The sequence below is a fragment of the Furipterus horrens genome, unplaced genomic scaffold, assembly GCF_987537825.1.
Source record: "Furipterus horrens unplaced genomic scaffold, mFurHor1.1.pri manual_scaffold_6, whole genome shotgun sequence".
Classification (NCBI taxonomy): Eukaryota; Metazoa; Chordata; class Mammalia; order Chiroptera; family Furipteridae; genus Furipterus; species Furipterus horrens.
In genome coordinates, this window is record NW_028327176.1 from 26,536,561 (window position 1) to 26,555,944 (window position 19,384).

The window sequence follows — 19,384 nt, forward strand, 5'->3', positions numbered from 1 at the left end:
ATTGCAGAAATTTCAAATACGTCACGTTGCGATGGTGAAGAATTTTTCAATGAATTATGTAAAGACTTTTTCTGATTGTCTGAGTGACTTTGAAGTACATAGCAATGATGTGGAAGATGATAGTCTGTCAGAAGATAGTTATGAATCTGATATTAGACTACCAAAATGGCAAAAAAGAAAAGTGCAGCGAAACTAGGTATATTTGCAAAACGTGTTATGTACCATTGCACGTAGTTGAATGCTATAGAGTTTATCATATCAAAAAAAGTTATTAAAAGTTATGTAGAAGATATATACAGAGTTTCATTTGAATACATTATGTATAAATAAAGTATATTGAAATTTATTTAGATTATTTTATTTTTATATTCAATTACGAAAAAATAGCCAGTGATACGGATAGCTTTTGTATAAAATTACTGGTCAACAATGTGCTAATATCAGAGAAAAAACTCAAACTAAGTAAAGATTCTTTAATTTTCTGTTTGCTGGAATTAGGTAGCATCACACTATAACTACATTCTAGTTCAAGGTAAAATGCAAATACCAGTTTTGATGGGCTCTTCAGTTCTAAAGATTGTAATTTTTTTTTTTAAAGACTTTGAAAGTGAAAAATTTGGGAAGAAAGATGCTTTAATGTGTGAGCACTCTCTCAAAGTTTAGAAGGCTTTCTATAGCCAGCAGTAGCCATTACACAAAGTAGAGTCATGACCCAAACTCCTAAAGCTCTTGCTGTTGCCTTTGAAAGGCTGATTTTTTTTTATTGTTGTTGTTGCTTTATGTTTTAATTTCAAAGTCCAGAAGTAGGGCAAGATATGAGAAAAAGAACTGGAGGAACTGATCCTGGAGCAGAGTTGTCCAGTACTGACTTCCTTTTCCACTTTGCCTGAAGTTTTCCTTTCCCTTTCTTACAGTCTGTGAAAGATTAATAAGCTTTGATAAGCATCTTTTAAATGTATAAACAACTTTAATAGTCAGTTATGTATATCAGTGTGAATCATTTTGGCAATGCTTCTTTTCTCAGAACACCCGAAATAACTATCCCAGAGTTTGAAGATCATTTCGCAATTTAGAGCCCTTTGGGGGGGACAGGACCACCTAGGGCAGATGCTAATGTAGAAGATTAACAAACCCTGAGGAGACTGAAGAGGAAGTGCTAGGAGGTGGAGAGAGGGACAGAGAAAGGAAAGTGTAGCATCAAGTATTTCAAAATTTTGACCAGCATTCACTCTTTTCAAAGATAATAAAGCAGAAACATCTTCCTCTTCTATTTTCTACTATTGGGATCCAGAGCTCAAGCTAGTATTACTTGGATTATAAGTAAGTTTTATTGTCAGGTAATTGGACTTCTGTGGATTGGCCTGAGCACCTCACCACTTGTCTGAGCAGTACTGTCCGGTAGAAATATAATGTATAACACATCTCTGACTTAAAATGTTCGAGTGGTCACATTTTAAAAAGTAAAAAGAACACAGGTAAGATTAAGTTTAATATATTTAATCCAGTCTTATCATTCATCCAGAATATCATTTCAATATGTTATCAATATAAAAGATCATTACTGAGTAGATGTTTTTCTTTTCTCTATACTAAGTCTTCCGAATCTAGTGTGTATTTTACACTTAACAGCATATCTCAGTTAACACTAGCCACATTGCAAGTGTTTAAAAACCAGTGGCTGTCATTTTGGAGAGTATGGATACAGAACATAGTTTTAGAATGAAAATGTTTCCCAAGTTCTAAATAATAGACAAAATTTTGGAATACAGTCTAAAAACTCATTTGACCTTTCTGAACCTTGGTTTTCCCTTCTGTAAAAGTGGAGAAATGGAGTAGGTGAGCTCTAAGATTTCTTTTAGTTCCAACATTATGTGTGTCTAGAGAAACAAATTAATGGCATTTATGGTATTTTTATTAATAGTATCCCACAGAATTTCTTCTTTTATAATTAAGCTATCATTGAGCAGATTCAGTTAAGAATATTTTTTGGAGCATAAGCTAGTAAGTGGTAAAGCTGGGATTCAGACCAGTCAGTGACTAAGCTTGTGTTCTCTCCACTGTACTGTGTAACCTCCCTCTCAATCCCAGGAACCGTCACAGTGCCAGGATAGGAGATAAAATGTTGAGATTTCTACATTTCAGGAAGCAGCATCTTTATTATTAATTACTGATAGCCCTGTACTGTGTTTACTAGTTGTTAGGAGATAGTTTAAGGATTTCTCTTCCTTAACATTCTTTTGCTGGACCACCAGGCCTTGTTTTAATGTTACAAATCATACTCTTTCTTTGACCAGTCCCATGGACCATTCCATCCCCTTGACTCCCATGGTACTTTACAGTGAGGATCACCAGAATGAAGCATTGGGGTAAAATAAGCAGATTAACTGTGAAGTTCTTTGACTGTAAGGTCAAGAGGCTTGACAGCCTCAGAATAAAGTCTGCAGTGAGAATTTGACTCATCATGATTGAGAATAAAAGAGGCTCCTCTTCATTTATATATTTTACCTGATTCCCAAGGTAAAGGCTGTCTTCTTTAAAGAAGAGGTTGTAAACTAGAGGCCTGTGTGCTGTATGCAGGCCAAGGGTGTGTTTTCACATGATATTTTCCCCTTTTTTGGCAAAGGAGTGAACATTTTAAAGTTAGGAGGTTTTGCAATAAATTATAAATTTCCTACTCTTGAAAAATGAGAAGATCTAGCAACACTGGGCCCACAGCTTCCATGGAGTTGACTAGCTGCTGCCTCCCTGAGTTGAGGCATGAGGTATACAATTGCCCGCCCCCCCCCCCCCCCCAGCATCCTGTATTCTCCCATTGCTCTCATTTTGCATTTCCTGTCTCGGCCGTAGATATTTGTGCCCACTGTTTTAAAGTGTACATGCTAGAATCGGCAGAATTCTAGCTTATTTGCCTATATGTAATTATTCTGAGGACAGTCACTTTAAAGCTTATAATGAGATCTTATAGTGTGCTAAATATTGTATTATAAGCAATTCCTAGACAGTGTTTAGAATGATCAGAAAGCCTTCTCAAAGGGGAGGTAATATTTGTCGAGGATCTCATATTGTAATTCATAGTGTGATGGCTTCCTTAATCGATTATAATACGAGCAGTAGTAGTATATTATGTATTAGAAAAATCATGCTGAGTCACACAGCTAGCAAGTGCCCTGATCAGTCTTTTTCCAAAGGTAATATTCTTTCCACTATCATGTGTTACTTCCCTCTCAGTCCCAGAAATTATTTGCAGTGCCTAGGTTACATACTTGGCCTCCAGTCTATATACTGCCAGTTTACAGGCAGGGAAAGCATTTTTATCCTAACAGTAGTTCCTTTGCTTTTATTTAGTTGCTTGTGCTGCTTAACAGTTGATAAGAAATCAGTATGGTATTCTATTAGCAAAGGAGAGCTTTTTTTTTCTTTGGTACTATGCTTAACCTATTCCCTTTGCTGGACAAAACAGCCTCCTCTAAGTGGTGATAGAAGCATCTATTAAATGTTTTATTTTTTTCATTCAGAAAACATTTATGATATGCTTCTGTGATCAAAGATTCCAAAGGACAGGATATCTGCCTTTAAGAATTTGTGTTCTAAAAAAAAATGAAAATTATAAACAAATTCACATCAATGTGAAAGTAAACTTAAAGGACAAGGAAATACAGATAAAGATGATTACAGAAGGGAAATAGTTGCAGTTGGTAACCATTTAGTTATCAAAGTTCAGCTATGCTAAAAATCATCAGGAAGCAGAGCCCACTCTTAGATTCAGAAGTCATAAAAACATACATTCATGTGGTGGTAAAATCATGGTGTAGGAGTTGTTAGCCTGTTCTTAGATCTCAGAGGCTGAGCACACTATGAGTAATAATAATAAAAATAACTTGAACTTCTCACCCATAACAAGCACAGTTTTTAAATCTGACTCAGAAGAAATGCTTGCAGACATTCAGAAAAGTAATGTCTCTCTCCTCCTTCTTCCATAGTTTGAATTAGCAGCCGAGGTCGTTATTAGAGCTCCCAAGGTTATATTAGCCTCTAATTGATGACCACATTTTCGGTCTCTTTCTAATGCTGTTTTCATATTACATCAGACAAGTTGGCAAGTGTTAGACACTTCCGGTGCTTTGTACTCAGTCCCTTATTTTCTCCTTCTCTTTGAGGATTTTTATAACCATTTCACAACCACTATCTATTAAACCTATCTGTATATAGGTGGGAATACTGGGGCCAGGGATGGGTTGGTTTTTTGGTTTGGTTTTTTTTTAAAGGCATAAGAAGCAATCTCATTTGTTAATATGTTGTTCCTATTTGTAAAAGGTGTATAATAAATACCGATTTGATTGTAGAGTTGTCTTTTTGACATTTTTAGACTATTGTGGATCTTATAAACAACTATTGGTTTATATAAATAAAAGATGTTTTGAAACCTATGCTGCTAATTAGAAATCGTTTTCTAGCACTGTCTTTAAAAATACTAGTGTATTATTATTGAATTTAACTGCTTAGACCCAAGGCTGATTGCAGTCACAACTGTGAAGTGAGAGACATTGGTCCTCTTCCCCTCCCAGCTCTGTTCACAGCCATGTGTAGCAGAGCTCGTAGGCTCTCTCCCTGTCCTGGCTTAGGAGGGCATTTGACTCCTCTCTTTGTGGTATGTAAGTCATTAAACATCAGTAGGTTGATCAAGTAGTGTGATAGACATGGTTTGTCTGCCCTAATAATCTCTTTCTTCTTTCAACTGCTAGAGAAACTTCCATGACAAAATTATTTTATTTTGCATTTTTGTACCTCAGCCTTCCTGGCCTTGTTAAAATGTGTCAAGTTAAACAGATAAATTATATTTTAATAATGAAAAGTTATTTAAGGAAATGACCATTGGTTTTTTACTACAATGTTTTAAACTAGATCTTTACACAAAAAGACAGTGGTATATGATGAGACTAGAACTCTATATAAAGTAGCTATTTTTTATCATTTTTATTGTATCACATTAATTACTTTGCTGTGGTTATTCAGAAAAGACATCTGACTTAATTTTTGTCTTGTGTTTCAACAGAAGGAGAATATGTTAAAATGTTTATGCGAGGTCGGCCAATTACGATGTGTTTTCCTTCTGATGTTGACAACTATGATGACATCAGAACAGAACTGCCTCCTGAGAAGCTCAAACTGGAGTGGGCGTATCCTTTTCTACCATGACAGCAAGTTTGTTTGCTTCTTTTAAGAAAAATTAGTTTACCTAACCTCTACCGAAACGACTTTTATCCCAGAAAAGTAAATGTAATAAGCTTTAACAGCCACTTGAGAAAGTAAAGAGATGTCATCTCTGATCCTACCATATATTTTATATATTTTGCTAATAGCAATTTAAATGACCAAAATTAATGTCTTTGAGTAGGGGAAGCAGTATTCTGTGATCACCACAGCAGGATTTGTGATGTGGTAGAAAAGGCATTGCACTGGAATTGGAAGACTAGGGTTTTCATTTCTGCTCTGCCACTTACTCCCAGCGAACCTCACTTTCTTCATTTATAAAGGGGTTAATAACTTCTACCTCACAGGCCTGTTGTGAGAATTAAGTAGAAAAATATTGGTTGAAGTATTTTGTAACCTGTGATATAATGTGAATTATTAAGAGCTCAAATTATCAAGGTTGCTTTTATCATAATTCCAGAATGAACTTCTGTTCTCAGCCAGACTATGTAAATTGGAGCTCTCTCCCTGGTCAGGTAACTATGTTGGTTATAGCATCATCCCGATACACCAAGGTTGTGGGTTCTCTCCCTGGTCAGGGTACATACAGGAATCAGCCAATGAATGCATAAATAAGTGGAACAACAAATTGATGTGTGTGTGTCTCTGTCTGTCTGTCTCTCTCTCTCTCTCTCTCCCTCCCTCCGACCCCCTTCCTCTTTCTCTCTAAAAACAATTTAAAATTTTTTTTAAATAGATACTCTGCCTACCAAACTGTGCCTGGCTATCTCTGATATATCATTTAGGTCAAGTATAAATGTCACTTTCTCAGATAGCTTTTCTTTTGATCCCTGTTTTTCTCTTCACTTAAATGATGTCCTCCTTTTACAATATGAGTCTTCTAGCATCCTCTTATTTTTCTTTCCACACTTTCTAATGATATAATTGGCATTTAGTTTTGTCATTTCTGCCAGAGTATAAACTCTAGGGACACAGGCCCCACATTGATTTTTATGTTTAGCTCTGTGCCTGACACATTGGGAATTCTATATGTATTTGTCTGGTGAATGGGGAAATTAAGATTCAAACACATCGGCAGACATGAGTTTTCGAGTTCCAGTCCAGTCCTCTTTACATTATACCTTTCTGATTCTCTTAAGTATCCTTGACAAAATTGTTAATTTAACACTTGGAAAATTATGTTTGTTAAAAAACTTGACTTTCTTTTAAGATATGGTTATCGAGGAAAGGACTGTCGAGCTAATGTTTACCTTCTTCCTACTGGGGAAATAGTTTATTTCATAGCATCAGTAGTAGTACTATTTAATTATGAGGAGAGAACTCAACGACACTACCTGGGTCATACAGATTGTGTGAAATGGTTAGTATCGTTTAACATTGCTCATTTTTAATTTCATGCTCATTTTTGTTTTGGTCTTTTTTTAAATTTTGGTTTTATTGGAAATATCTTGTGGAGAGCTCAGAATTTAAGGACATTATGGGCATTCTGTAGGATATATTTTGAAAAGAAAAAAGGACTTACAGGCCTCCAAAATAATTGGTGTGATATCAGCAGCCATAAAACAGATCACCTATAAATTTCGATTGGGACTTCTCTGCTTTCTCAGGTCTTTTATGATCCTTTTCTTCCAGCCTGTAGTATCAAGTGTATGTGGGGTGCACTAGACTTTTAAAGATATGAGAACAATTATTAGTTACTAAATATTTATTAAGGATTTAGTCTATGCAGATAGTTTTTTGGACTTGATTTTCTTTTTGGGAGAAAGAAATAATTGAGTATGCATCATAAGTATCTCATAGGGTATCAAACTGTAAAAATGTGAGAACTTTTAAATGCTTAGGCATGTTTTAAAATTACTCAATTATTTTTGCTTTTTAATTAAGTTCAATAGTTTATTGCTTGTATTTATTACTTTCCAACATTTAAAAGCTTCTCTATGTTCATACTTTCTTGTAGATGTATCTTTATCAGAAAAAGTTTATGACTATTAGAATATTACTTAGATATTGTTAAACTTTTAGGGATGATTAAAATATTGCCTTTTACACTGGAAAACTAACGTATAGAATTACTTATTACAATATGTTTGTGATAGTAAAAATTGGAAGTAGCCTAAATATCACTTAACTGAGGACAATTGAAGTTGTAATGTATCTATAGGTTACCATGCAGCTATAATATTTTTTAAAAAGCATGAGGAAGCTCTTTATGTACTTGTATTAATATGCAAAGTCCTTTAATATATACTCCAAATTACAAAGCATAAAAGCAGGAAAATGTGCACAGTGTTGTACCCTGTGTAAAAGGGGTGTGCAAAGTAAATATCTTGGCTTCCACATATGTGAAAAAATTCCAGAATTAATAAGAAGAATAAACGGATTAAGATGGGGCAGAATAGGAAAGGGACTTTTCTTAGTATGTCTTTATATAGCTTTTGTCATTTGAACCATGCAGTTGTATTACCTAATCCAAAAATTGTACTTGTGTGTGTGTGTCTAACTATAAACTATAATTGTCATTAAGCAGTCTTGACGCAACTTCTTTATATTCTTAGTTCCATTCAGCTAGCCTTCAGATGGTTCTCAAGGGTGATTGTTCTGTAGTAATTTAGTCGTAATTTTGATGTGGTCATGAGAGGAGGTGAGCACAGCGTTTACCTATTTTACCAGCTTGACCGGAACTCTAGAAATTTTACTTTTTAAAAAATATTTTTAAAGATATTCCAAATGTTAATGTTACATTTTTAGTCACTTTTAATGTAGTTGACCTGAATAAAGGACATGAACTATTAAGTAAGAAGAAATAGTATTAGTTAAAGAAACATATTGATAAATTCTAGCCTCCTTCCTTATCAAATAAATTAAAACAAGCTATCATTTATATCAGATTACCAAGGTATCTTAAAAGATATAATTCTTAATTTGGGAAAATTATAGTGAAACTTTTTAAACACTTATTTCTCATGCTATTTTAAATTGATAATTGGTACTATTCTTCTGGAAAGCAATGAGCAATACATACAAAGAACAAAAGATGTATATTCTCAAGTTGAGCTTGCCTCTCGGTTGCAAGATGTAAAAAGATTCTAGATATGGACATGAAGACATCTTAAAATTTTTGTTAGTTACTTATAGGTTTAGCATGAGGAATGGGGGCATAAATACTATACTATTTTCCATCTGTACTTAAAAGTGTTTTGCCCAAGTTTGACTGTAAGAGTTTAGCCTTAAAAGAAGTTGGGAGCACTAGGTTTGAAGATGTTCACCATTGTGTTCCTTTGTGGAAAAGTAGAAATGATAGAAGAGATGTTAAGTTAATATGTATAAGCATTATATAGCAACATAGAAAAATGCTTATGTTTTAATAGGTTGAAATTACAATGTAATATTGAATATTGTAGTAAGACCATGTGACTGTGTATATAAACATAGATGCAGGACTAGAAAGGAACTCGAACAAATAAAAACAGATTAAGTGATAGGATTAAGCAAAAACAAACAAAACCAACCTCATAGACCCATAAAACAACATGGTGGTTACCAGAGAGAAAGAGGGCGGAGAGAGGTAGAAGAAAAAGGGGGACAGGGATTTATTGTGTCACAAGTCTGAATAAATATTTTCTTCAGATTTAAAGTTGATTAATTTGTTAAGTTTAACAAAGAAAGAAGTATAGCTGAAAATTTAGAAAGGAAAGCCTTTGATACTTGATGTTTATTTGATTTGCTAAAGAAATAAAATAGGTCACAGTGAGATTTTTTTAATAATTAAAAAACTTTTTAAAATGTTGACATTAAGGCATATTTCTGCTATTTCACATGTTCTTCCTATATTTAAAATGTTGTTAATACTGCTTTTTAGCCTTGCTGTGCACCCTGACAAAATTAGGATCGCAACTGGACAGATAGCTGGAGTGGATAAAGATGGAAGGGTGAGTGGTATATGCCCTTTGTACCTAGTGATGGTGCTGTTAGAATGGAATTGATGGTAATTTTTATTATTTCTCATTTTTGTTCTAAAATTTGACTACTAAGATTTCTAGTATAAGCAGGGAAAAATATTAGAATATAAGAACATTCCAAAAAACAAGAGAATCATACTACTTAAATATTTTTTTCTAAAAAAATATTTTAAAATAGTTTCTGAGGAAACAGTTTACTTTATAAAATGAGAGGACTGATAGGATTGTTATTAATTTCTTTGCATAGAATAAATTATCAATGTGTGCCAGTGGTACTACAATTTCCCTGAATTGAAGGACCCCTTGATTTTATATATGAGTAGCACTGATAACAGTTAAAAATTTTTAGTTGCTATTCAATAATACTAAATAGGCTTAAATGACAAATCCCTTATTTGTAAGGATCAGCAGTGACTGTTAATGGTGAGTGACTAGTAGTACCTCACTGTACTTACGGATTCTCTGGCTTCAGTTTCTTTTATGAAAAGGAGTTGGAGGGGTTATAGTAGATGATTTACAAGACCCCATCCAGTTCCAGATTTTGTTTTAAGAACTGTTTGCTTAACAGTTTATTGAATACTAATTTTTAAAAGTGTTATTTTCCCAGAAGTAAAGGTAATGCTATAAAAGCAGAGTATCCAGAACAAATTTTCCTGGGTTGGAATCCTAACTCCACCTTTTAATAGCTGTATAACTTTGGGCAAGTTATTTAAATCTCTGTATCTCAGTTTCCTCACTTGTTAAATGGTGATTCTAATATAAATAGTACATAGCTCATAATAGCATTATGAAGGTTAAATGAATTAATACATGTCATGGACTTAGAATAGCGTATGGCACTTAGGAAATACTCAACTCATCTGCTGCTACTACTATTATCGCTGTTGTTACATCCTTATTTTCGTGGTGTGAGAAAATAATACCTGCTCAAGATTCTTTGGTGGCATGTCTAAATGTAGTAGCTATTTTTATTAGATATTTGTTTATCCCTGTTACTTTCTAAAGATAGCAGACAGTTCTGTGCTGTGGTGGTATTTGTTGGAATCCACCTGTATACTGATTAGTCCTGTTGTCTTGTGTTTTTCTCCTTGTTTTTGCAGCCTCTGCAACCCCATGTCAGAGTGTGGGATTCAGTTAGTCTATCTACACTGCAGATTATTGGACTTGGAACTTTTGAGCGTGGAGTAGGATGTCTGGATTTTTCAAAAGCAGTAAGTAACAAAGAAGCTGAAAAGAAGTTAAGCTCAGTTTTATGTATGTGTGTTAATATAAAGGGATAACTGAATCGAAATATGAGATGTTAGCCAGCATTTTAACCTAAGTACTGAAGTACTTTGGTTTAGATAGGATTCAAAATATTACACTTAATTTTAGTTAATTTCGTTCTGTCCTGAAATAGAATTCTAGTGTAGTATCAGTCATTAGAGGCATACATGCATAGCATAGTTAAAACAAGCAATAAGAGGTGCTTTTGTTTAGTTTGAATGTTGGAGCTCTCTATTTTATTTAGAAAATTCACAGACATGAAACTTGGCTGATGATGCACAAATACTATCTTTTCTTAACATCATGTTGGAGCCAGATCTTTGTATTCACTAAAGTCAAGAATTATCTTGGTTCTGAATTGAGGACAACATGAGTTTAAAATTTAGTACTTAACAATCTTACCTAATACTTAATTCTGAGGGGAAAATAAAACAGACTGTTACTCATTTAAACTTTCTATTCACTCTTGAATTATATGTAATTATTACAAAGTATGTAGGAGACCTACATTTTAGGGTCTGTAATTTTTAATTTCAAATATAAACGTTCCTCCAGATTTTATTGGGTCTCATTTATACTTTAGAATATATATGTATTCTTACCATCTCTTCAATTCCTAGCTAACAGCAGCTGTATTCTGGATTATGGGAGTTTTGTGGGTCATGGAGGAGGAAGAGACATTTTTAGAACAGAAAGATAAATTTGGGTGGATATAGTAACTTTGCTAGCTTGAAGGCACTGAATGTCAAGGGTCAAATGAGTCAGGAATTGGGAGAAAGGCATTCAGAAAAGGAGATAAAAGGACAGAAAGGAAATACTTTTACTATCTTTTTTTTTTTTCTCCCCTGAAAATCTCTGTAGCAGGAATTGTTGTCATCTTGTTGATAGCATTGTTACAATGTTAAGGCTCTCGATTGCCTCCTACTCTGACTTTTCCTAGGTTGGGTAATCATTCCAGTGCAGAATAAAAGAAAGATCAAGAGAAGAGTAAGCTCTGCCCTTCCTCAGTATGTTTCCTCTTCACCATAGTATTTCTTTGTTCCATAGACATCTATGGCATATGCTGCAAATGCTAATTGGAAAAAAATTTTTTTTGAAAAATATCATCCACAGTTCCTTTTCTTAAACTAGGAGACTTAAATGATGTGAATGAAAATCATTTTTGGAAAAATAAATAGGAATTTTGTTTAACTCATATTAATATATATCATGGAAAGCTAAAATTGCCGAACTTTAAAATAGTCATTGATTTTAGCTTGTTCCATTAAACTGTCAAAACTTGGGAGCAAAGTTACAAAATTATGTACATTTCACTCGTACTTCAAGGGAGTATACTTTAAATACAAGAAGGCAAGAGAGAAGCATGAGGTGAGAAGAGACTAGGGATCCTCAAAATGAATTATTTGCTATCATCTCTGAGTAATAGAAGTGACTAGATGGCAAGTAGAAATCAACTTAGGAGAAAAACTTGAAAATAATTTTTAAAGTATCATTTCTGAGGAAAATACAGTCTTAGTAACTAGTATATTTGTTATAGTTCAAGGAATCATAAGTTTAAGGGATTTTTGGGTTATCTTAATGTTGGCAGTTTTAATAATATGGTATTTGTTCTTAGAAATCAGCCTTATCTGAAAAATTTAAAAGGTGTTTAATTGACTTTTCTTTAGGATTCAGGTGTTCATTTATGTGTTATTGATGACTCCAATGAGCACATGCTTACTGTGTGGGATTGGCAGAAAAAGTCAAAAACAGCAGAAATAAAGGTAAGTCAAATATTTGCTCGATTATTATCTTTTAGAACACATTATTTGTTTTGCAGATTTTTGGAAGTACATTGTATATCCTTAATTTGCAACACTTACCAGCTGGCCAAATTAATCAGATTTACTGATTTGTCATTATTTTATGGTATTATGGTATCCTTAAGATAAAATATTAGTGATACTTCACACACATTGTGCTGCTGAAATGCAAAGTTGATGAATATCTAATCTTAAAATTAATACTGAATACTACTCAACTACTGCTACTTTTTAAATAAAATGTGTTATTTCATTCGGTCTTTAAAGCTTTAAACATCTAAAGGAAAATTTCGTTCCTAGGAGTATGGCTAACATAACTTTCTGAAAAGCATGTGTAATGATAAGCTTATTTGTCATAATTATGTTTGCTGGATTATTACAGCATATTTTATAGTTGCTGTTCAATAAGGTTGATTCTTTGTGTGGATCAGGCCATAACTTGTAAAAGAAGAATGTAAGGTTAGCATTGCAACTGCATGCACATGGGTCAGAAATGGCCTTCCTCTGACAGGCTTTCAAAGGGAGTCAAAGTGACAGGATGACTAAAAAAAGCCTATGACATATTTGCTGTACTCTTAAATAACATCACATTCCTCTTCAGTTCCTCTTCAGTTGCATGCCGCTCTGTCTCAGCAGTTTTGTTCTGTATAAGTTTCCAGCTTTCAGCTCGTTGGTCCAAAAGAAGTTATGTTTTTCAAATAGCATAAGTTAATATTTTGAAAGAAATAGAGTAGATTTGATTGTACTGTAAAGGAATATAAGAAGTCAAAAAACCTCTAACTTCAAAAAATATATAAAAAACTCATGGACACAGACAACAGTGTGGTGATTGCCGGGGCGGGGTTCGTGGAGGAAGGTGTAGTGGGATAAATTATGATGGACAGAGACTTGACTTGGGGTGGTGAACCCACTATACAGTGTACACATGATATATGATGGAAGTGTACACCTGCAACCTGTATAATTTTGTTAACCCATGTCATCTGAGTAAATACAATAAAAAGGAAAAATAAAATTAAAATAAATAAAAAATATAAATGAAGGTACAGATAGTCTTTTAGCCATCATTCAGAATAATTTAACGTTGAAACAGGGAAGTTAACATCAAAGTGCAGAATGTGAATTTTGATTCTTTGTAGTAAAGGTTAACAGATGAAGCCTTGTGGTTTTCTTCTTCCTGGCCATTCCTTGGTCTCCTTTTCAGGACCTTAAATATTGGTATTCCTCAGAGTTATATCTTATGTCCTCCACTGACATCATATACTGCTACCATGGCCTCAGTGGCTGTCTGCTGTGTCCCACATTGTTTACTTGCAGCTCAGATCTCTCTCACAGATAGTAACCCACAATTCTTCTCGCCTGCCTGGCATCTTTATTTGAATGTCCTACCCCACAAGTCAGATCTATACTGATCATCCTTCTTAGCTCCCAGCCAATTTCACCTCTCAGCGATTAACACCATATTCCACTTAGCTGCCCAAGATAGATAGGACTCCTTGTCCCTTGCTTCTCGTACCCAGTCATTCAGCAAGCTCTCCAAACTGTATCCCAAATGTCTGTATTAGAACTCTTTCCAGTGCAAAACAAGTAAAGCTATCCTAAAGAGAATTTATTGATTGGTGTTTAAAGAAGGAAAAAACCTTCTAGTAAAGGTCCTGGGTGGATTTTGCCTTTGGAATGACTTGATTCAGGGGCTGGATCACTGAATCCCTGTCTCTTCTTAGCTTCTCCCTGTGTATTGACTTTATCCTTTTTGTAGATAAGCTCTGTCCTTGCTTAAGTCGCAAGGATTTGGAGAGTTGATTCATAACTTGCCAATGTATGTAACTGTAAATTTTCAGTAAGACAACTTCAAAACCTTACTGGCAGAAGTTAAAGAAGACCTAAATAGATGGAGAAATATTCAATAAAAACAGAGGACAGTATTATAAAATGTTACCTTTCTTCATATTGTTCTATATGTTTAACATAGTGAAAATCCTAGCATGATGTGGGTTTTGTGTGAGTCCATTTAAATAAAACATACAAAGCTAATCTGTGGTCTTAAAAATTAGGATTATGGTTATTTGAGCAGGCGGAGGGGATAGTGACTAGAAAAGGGATCTGTGGTATTTCTGAGATGTTAGTAATATTTTCTGTTTTTGTTCTAGGTGCTATATAGAGGTGTGTTAATTTGTGAAAATTTATCAAGCTATGTACTTAGGATTTACGCACTTTTCTAGATAATGTATACATTAATAAAATTAAAATATTCTGTAAGGCTATAGTTATACCCAAAGTAATTTAATTTCATAGATAACTTCAATTTGTATCTTGAATATCTTTATCACCAGCATATGTTTGTATACTGGGAATATTTATAGTTAATTTTATAATCCTTAATCAGTTTGCCATAAGCTTAAACTGTGAAATAGTTTTGATTTTAAGTGAAAACTAAGGGCTGTTCAATCCGATTTTAAAAGGCAACATCATCCTGGAAGAGAGATGATTAATTTTTGCTTTGTTAATTAACACATTATCTTTAAAATATACTTTGACTTGCTAGGTTTTTATAGTTCCATATCAAACTATAGAACAAGAAAAAGTACTATCCTTTTCCTTCATTTTATAACCCAATAAGGGGAGAAAGCATTCAGATTGAATTGTTTGAGTTTTATTTATGTGTCTGTACAAGGCCGTTGAGCCCAGATGTTAGTAGTAGAAATATAAAATTTAAGGGAATACAGGAACCATGGGGGACATTTTTAATTAACTCAATTCTTTCAAGTGTCATTTTATTAATGTAAGAATATGAAAGGTATTATGTTTAACTCACTTTGTTTATAAGATTACCGTGTTTACCATGTTGGTTTGTAATGAAGAAATGCTTCCATACACATGGAGTTCTTTGCTAAGTTAAAAGAAAAAAGGTATTTTGGATCACCCTGCAGGTGGACACCTCTACCAGTAGACAGCTTTACAAGCATGTAGATTTCACCTTACTGCTAAGTTTCAGTAGGTGCTATTACCATAAAACATCAGTTTAGTAAGAATTTAGTATTTACTGAACATATTGAAATACAGTGTTTTTAATCATCCTCAATTCAGTACTTTCAGTGAAAAAAACTACTGGTAATTCCTTTGTACTCTCATGCATATTTTCAAGTGAATGAGTGGTCAGTAATAGTACAAAGAAAGATAAGACTTTTTTTCAATCAAAATGGCAATGTCTTTAAGATAGATGTACACTGCTCTTGCATTTGATAGTTTTAGTGTACTTTTCCCTAAATGTGCAAGAAACTGAAAAACCTAAAACTAATTCATATGTCTTCCTAATGCAGAATTATTATATATAAATAGTATAAAAGATGATATAGTATAAAGACATCACATTTAAATGATTGTTATAAAAATTTATTGTTAAAAATGTTCAGGAAAACAAGTCTAGGAAGAAAAAGGCATTTCCTCAAAATGTATTCCTAGCTTTCATTATCGGTAATTATAATTGGGACTTGATGGAGAAAAGAATATACATTCATCTAAGGCTTCATTTCTCTTTCCACAGACAACAAATGAAGTTGTTTTGGCTGTGGAGTTCCATCCAACAGATGCAAATATCATAATAACATGTGGTAAATCTCATATTTTTTTCTGGACCTGGAGTGGCAATTCTCTAACAAGAAAACAGGGAATTTTTGGGGTAAGGATCAGAATGTTACAAATTCATTATAAAACTTTGATTGTTTAATTGTTGAGTGAGCATGAAGTCACCATGTCAAAGGGAAAACTGAAAATTCTCATTGTTTCTTTGTAGAAATATGAAAAACCAAAATTTGTACAGTGTTTAGCATTTTTGGGGAATGGAGATGTTCTTACTGGAGACTCAGGTGGAGTCTTACTTATATGGAGCAAAACTACTGTAGAACCCACACCTGGGAAAGGACCTAAAGGTACAGTACTCTGATATTAACATAATTCCTTTTTAATTTACATATACAGTTCTTGCAGTCCTATCTCATACCCAGACCAGAAGAGAGCTGCAGCGGAACAGTATGAGAACCACTAACATACCTCATGTTTTTAAGGTTCTTCATGATGAACTCTTTTAAATTAAAATATTTACTCAGCCATTAAGCATCTATAACCTAATATAAAATAATTAGCAAGAGATGATATAGATATATATCAATTTAAACAGTATAAAGATTAAGAGACAAATTACCCTGATGATCTGAGTTTTATGATGCCTTCACAGAAGAAATGATATTTTAAGAGTAATCCATAGTGAATGTATAGGAGTACAAAAAATATGGAACTTTGATCCCAGTTTATGGAAACATTGAAAGCAAAAACAGACAGATGGACATGAATGTGAGGCATTCAGGGTAGTGTGAATAAATCTGTCATGTAAAACTGGTAACAGAAAAAAGAGCCAACTTGAATGAAATAAGATTTTTAAAATAGTAGTGTTTTATAATTATTCTCAGTTTAATATATACTAAGTTACCCTGGCTGGTTTAGCTCAGTGGATTGAGCATCGGCCTGCGAGCTAAGTGTCGCTGGTTCGATCTTCCAGTCAGGGCACATCAGAGAAGGAAAACTCTGACTCCAAAAAACCTCCGCTGCCTTGCGGCATACCTCTTGAGGGGAAAGGCTAAGGGAGTAAACCCCGACAGAAAATCCGGAGCCGGAGTCCCTAAGGCGGTTTGACGTTGTAGTCAACACCGGCAACTCCTGCGGCGCACCTGAAGCCAAGCTGTATTGACTCCGTCTTTCCCTTGGACCCTTCAGCTGCGAAGAGAGGGGGGGTCTGCTGCATGGGCAACAGCAGACCCTCCATATCACCCTGCTCAGGCTCTGTAGCTTCAGCTTCACTGGAGAGGACACTCCAGCGTCATCGCAAGATGTCGATTCAACACGGGAGGAGACAGATACCGTGTCACTCCCGAGTTGGACTGCACAGCCATTCTCGGCGGTGCAGATAGACTCTTAAGAAGCTACACCATCGTCTCTCGAGACGGACGGCTGCCGCCGAATATATACTAAGCCATTGAAAATTCACATAGGGATTTAAGATCCAGATTTTCTCAGTTATCCATAAGAACCTTAAGACTGGTTGAGTTCACCATGTAAGAGAGAAGAGCTCTGAGGCCAAGGACAGTCTGTTCCACAGTTAGATGACCAGAAAAGAGCCTACAAGAATTACAGAAGTGAGGTAGTAGGAAAAAAAGTTAAGATCATCCCACCCAGTTTATGGGCCCACCCAAACTGTTAACCATTACTTTTCCATATGAATGGCTGGTCTTGGCTCATGCTTCACAATTTCCTAAATCCTATCAAACAAAGAAGCAATAGCCAGCATCACCAAGCCCCCACCTCCACCCTATAACTTGCTAAGTGGCCCCAGGCCTGGCATTAGCAGCAGCCAGCCTAGATTCACAGCTTGGCTTCACTTGGGACTCTTCAAGGGCAGCACAAGTAGCAGTCATCTCAGATTGCTCTATAGCTCAGGCAGGGTGGCCCTGGATGGAACACAGGTGGGGGCTGACATTGGCCTATACCACCTAGGAAACCCAAGAGCCTGCTACAGACCACCTTGGAGCACCACCACCCTGCCCCTGCACAGCTGATTCTCTACAGAGGGTGGGGTTGGTGGTCAGTGGTCACAGCCAGTCCTTGCAGCTGACTGGCCTGGGTAAATCCTTCCCATTGACATGCCAACAGCAATCAAGGCTTAACTACAAGAGGAGGGTGTACTCAGCCCACACAAAGGGCACACCTCGAATACCAAGCTTGGGTGATAGGGGAGGCTGTGCCACTGGACTCTACAGGAGTCCACACTACCAAAACAGGGAGTCATAGCAGCTCTACCTAATACATAGAAACAAACACAGGGAGGCTGCCAAAATGAGGAGACAAAGAAACATGGCCCAAATGAAAGAACAGATCAAAACTCCAGAAAAATAACTAAAAAAAATGAAGATAAGCAATTTATCAGATGCAAAGTTCAAAACACTGGTTATGAGAATGCTCAAGGAACTTAGTGAGGACCTCAACGGCATAAAAAAGATCCAGTCAGAAACAAAGGTACACTAATTGAAATAACAATTTACAGGGAAACAACAGTAGAGGGGGTGAAGCTGAGAATCAAATCAATGATTTGGAACATAAGGAAGCAAAAAACAACCAATGAAAACAAGAATAAAAAAAGAACCCAAAAAATGGGGATAGTGTAAGCAGCCTCTGGGACCACCTGAAGCATTCCAGCATTCACATCATAGGCCTGCCAGAAGGAGAAGAGAAATAGGAAATCTATTTGAAAAAGTGATGAAAGAAAACTTCCCTAATTTGGTAAAGGAAATAGACATGCAGGTCCAGGAAACGCAGAGAGTTCCAAACAAGATGGATGCAAAGGGGACCACTCGTTAAGACACCATCGTAATTAAAATTCTAAAGGTTAAAAATAAAGAGAGAGTCTTTAAAGTAAGAGAAAGGCAGTTAGTTACCTACAGGAGAGTTCCCATAAGACTCTCAACTGATTACTCAAAACAAACTTGGCAAGATAGCAGGGATTGGCAAGAAATATTCAAAGTCATGAAAAGTGGGAACCTATAGCTGAGATTGCTCTAGCCAGCAAAGTTATCATTTAGGATCGAAGGGCAGATAAAGAACTTCTCAAACAAGAAAAAAACTAAAGGAATTCATCATCACCACACTATTATCATATGAAATGTTAAAGGGACTTAAGAAAAACTGTGAACAATAAAATGGCAATAAATACATATCAACAATTGAATCTGAAAAATAAATGAAACAAGAACAGAGACAGAATCATGGATACAGAGTTTTGATGGGAGGGGGTGTGGTGGAATGGGTAAAGAAGTGAGGGAATTAAGAAGTACCAATTGGCCCTAGCTGCTGTGGTTCAGTGGATTGAGTGCCTGCCTGGGAACCGAAAGGTTGCCAGTTCAATTCCCAGTTGAGGTATATGCCTCGGTTGTGGTTCTGGTCCCCAGTTAAGGGTGTGTGAGAGGCACCAGTTGATATATCTCTCACACATCAGTGTTTCTCTCCCTCTCTTTCTACCTCCCTTCCCCTCTCTCTAAAGATAAGTAAAACCTAAAAATAAATAAAAGGACAAGTTTGTAGTCACAGAATAGCCTTTGG

General features: G+C 35.2%; 1 protein-coding gene across 1 annotated transcript in view; it reads left to right on the plus strand.

Annotated features, from left to right (window-relative positions):
• The window catches only part of EML4 (EMAP like 4), a 133,953-nt gene that overhangs the window by 85,894 nt on the left and 28,675 nt on the right, over positions 1 to 19,384 (plus strand). The window contains exons 7-13 of the mRNA XM_090281209.1: positions 5,054 to 5,177; positions 6,422 to 6,571; positions 9,071 to 9,140; positions 10,271 to 10,381; positions 12,104 to 12,199; positions 15,783 to 15,917; positions 16,032 to 16,167. Coding sequence (XP_090137335.1) covers positions 5,054 to 5,177; positions 6,422 to 6,571; positions 9,071 to 9,140; positions 10,271 to 10,381; positions 12,104 to 12,199; positions 15,783 to 15,917; positions 16,032 to 16,167 — 822 coding nt within the window. The remainder of the gene's footprint in view (positions 1 to 5,053; positions 5,178 to 6,421; positions 6,572 to 9,070; positions 9,141 to 10,270; positions 10,382 to 12,103; positions 12,200 to 15,782; positions 15,918 to 16,031; positions 16,168 to 19,384) is intronic.